General features: G+C 49.0%; 1 protein-coding gene across 1 annotated transcript; it reads right to left on the bottom strand.

The window, feature by feature from the left end:
- Nucleotides 1-286: 286 nt before the first annotated feature.
- Nucleotides 287-1807, bottom strand: LOC147883711 (protein G1-like1). Its single transcript, XM_087398337.1, has 2 exons — nucleotides 653-1807; nucleotides 287-543 (listed from the first exon to the last, which is right to left on the bottom strand). Exon 1 carries the CDS (start codon nucleotides 1296-1298, stop codon nucleotides 672-674), a length of 627 nt encoding a protein of 208 aa, XP_087254463.1. The 5' UTR covers nucleotides 1299-1807; the 3' UTR covers nucleotides 287-543; nucleotides 653-671.
- Between the last annotated feature and the right edge of the window lie 430 nt (nucleotides 1808-2237).

Here is a 2237-nt window from a genome sequence, read left to right as displayed (position 1 = left end):
GATCACTAGATTTGTAGAAGCAAAGTAGCAAACAATGACACTCACATACTTCCCTCAGCCATGTTTGGTAAGAATGGATTGAAAATCAGCAAGCATTTAAGCACTGGAAATCGACTTACGAAGCATTGACACCTGATCTTGACCCCTAACCCTAATGTCAGTCCGAATAGGCATCGTCGCTACACTATTAAGATACACGTTAAAGGTGCGCTTGTCTTCCACGATTCATTCCTACTTGGATGCAAGAACACACTTACAATTTTGTACAAACTGAGAGAAACGCGAAGAAAGGAAACAAACTGCAACTATATTGCTCAAGTACGCCACTGGAATAGAATCAATCTAAAAGTACAACGGAAGATATTACTCTATTTCCTGTACTCTACTTTATGTACAATGCCTACAACATGGCAATTGGGATCACCTGTTCACGATTCTTGGAAAGGTTTCCAAGGATGTTCTTTCTAATGCTATGTCAAGTCTAGATAGAATTCTCTCTTGTAGAGAATTTAGGAGCGCCATGGATCCTGTAAGTTCTTCACTCTGAATACATGGAACCGCTCCGATCAGATTTTATAGAGGAGCTCAGCGCAAAGCGTTCATATTCGTAAGTACCTTAAAGTAGTATTTTGTAGAGGGACTAGAGACTTACATTGATCGCTCTGCACCTGCTAACCGTCTGTGCCGGGGACTAGCGTTCCCGATTGATCGGCGGTAGGAGGAGTTGGGACTGCCGGAGGTGCACGTTTACGCTTCTTCTTCTCGTATGCAATGCCTCGAGCCTTGGCCTGCAACTCTCGTACTTCCCGCAGATAGAGACGAACTGCCCGAGCGCCGAAAGGATTTGACTCTGGCTTCCCTCCATGCTCCTCGAAAGCTGCTCGCAGACGTCCGATCAGTGCGTCCAAACTTCCCCAGGCTTGACGGAGCGGGCAAGCGCAAGGGGCCGGCGGTTGTGGATGCCCAAAGAAAGGGCAACCGGGTGCATGCACCTTGGTCTTTCCGAATTGGTCCAAATAGCGCAGGAACTCGAGCACATGTGCACCGCTGCATCGCGAGAGTGCTAACGGGGGGCGATGGTTTCGAAGGTATTGCCCAAAGGTGTTCCAGTCTCGTCGTTTCTGCGATTCATATCGACTGGGAGCCGCCGATGACGTTTGCTCGCCTTCTTGCTTTACCTGCTGGTGCTGGTGTTGGTGCTGATGCTGCTGGGCCTGCTGGATTAGCAGCGAGTTGGGCGAAAGCTCCATGCCGTTACCGTTGGATGCGGCCGGATCTGCTGCTTCAGGGTTGATCATGTTGGGCTGGTGCTGAAAAACCGGCTTGATGGAGGAGAGGGCACAAGGATGTAGATCAAGGGCGATGGAGGCAAGCCAGCGAGTGCGAGGAGGGGGCCGGGGAGGAGAGGAGGGAGCAGCAGCTCACAGGGCAATATTGAACACTATCTGATTGATCTCTACAGACTACTACGCTCACGTTGTCGCACGAACTCTCACATACAGTCGCACTGCTACTACTCGCACACTGTGTACTGTCAGATGAGATGAAATGGAAAGAGATGGAGATTACTTGAAGTCCATGGTAAGTGTAACACAGGAGGAGGAGGAGGAGGAGGAAGAAAAGGAGGAGGAGGAGAAGGAATGGAGCGGAAAGGCCGTTAAAGAAGAGATGAAGGGGCTCCCTAAACAAGAAGAAACAGAAGAACTCTTCCTCTCGTTAGAGCATATGAGAGAGAGAGAGAGAGAGAGAGAGAGAGAGACTCCCGAGACATTGCACTACTTTACATGCATCTCTGATGTTAGTATGACATAAGTATACACAGGAGCACTAGAAAACCCACCATCACATAGGGTTCTACAATGTAACCCAACCTCAGCCCATAGATTCAGCACCATTGCTTTTTACAATTGAGTCCTTCGTTTGGCTGCTCCAACTCATTTTGTGTCCTTGTGATGTAGGTACACTCCACCCAATAGGAGGCCGGACTAGCTGACATTAGATGCGATAAGTAGCAATGTGGGGTCATCCCCTGCACCATGTGGGGTAGGAGACTATCATGGCATAGATGGATGTGTTTGGTAATGGGGTAATAACCCATAAAGAGTGCCTAGCATGTTGGTACAAGCATAGTGGAAGGCCGGACATGTGTTCACTTAAGATGGGATAAGCAATGGCAGTGGGAAGGGGTTGTTGCTTTGGGGTCTACATTGGCACCGGCGCCACCATCGATCCCTATC

The sequence above is a fragment of the Dipteris shenzhenensis genome, chromosome 27 (genome assembly GCF_047967505.1).
Source record: "Dipteris shenzhenensis isolate YYH24624 ecotype China chromosome 27, Dip_SZ_1.0, whole genome shotgun sequence".
NCBI classification, from domain to species: domain Eukaryota; kingdom Viridiplantae; phylum Streptophyta; class Polypodiopsida; order Gleicheniales; family Dipteridaceae; genus Dipteris; species Dipteris shenzhenensis.
Note: the sequence above shows the minus strand (reverse complement) of the source record. Positions and strands in the feature narration are given on the sequence as shown.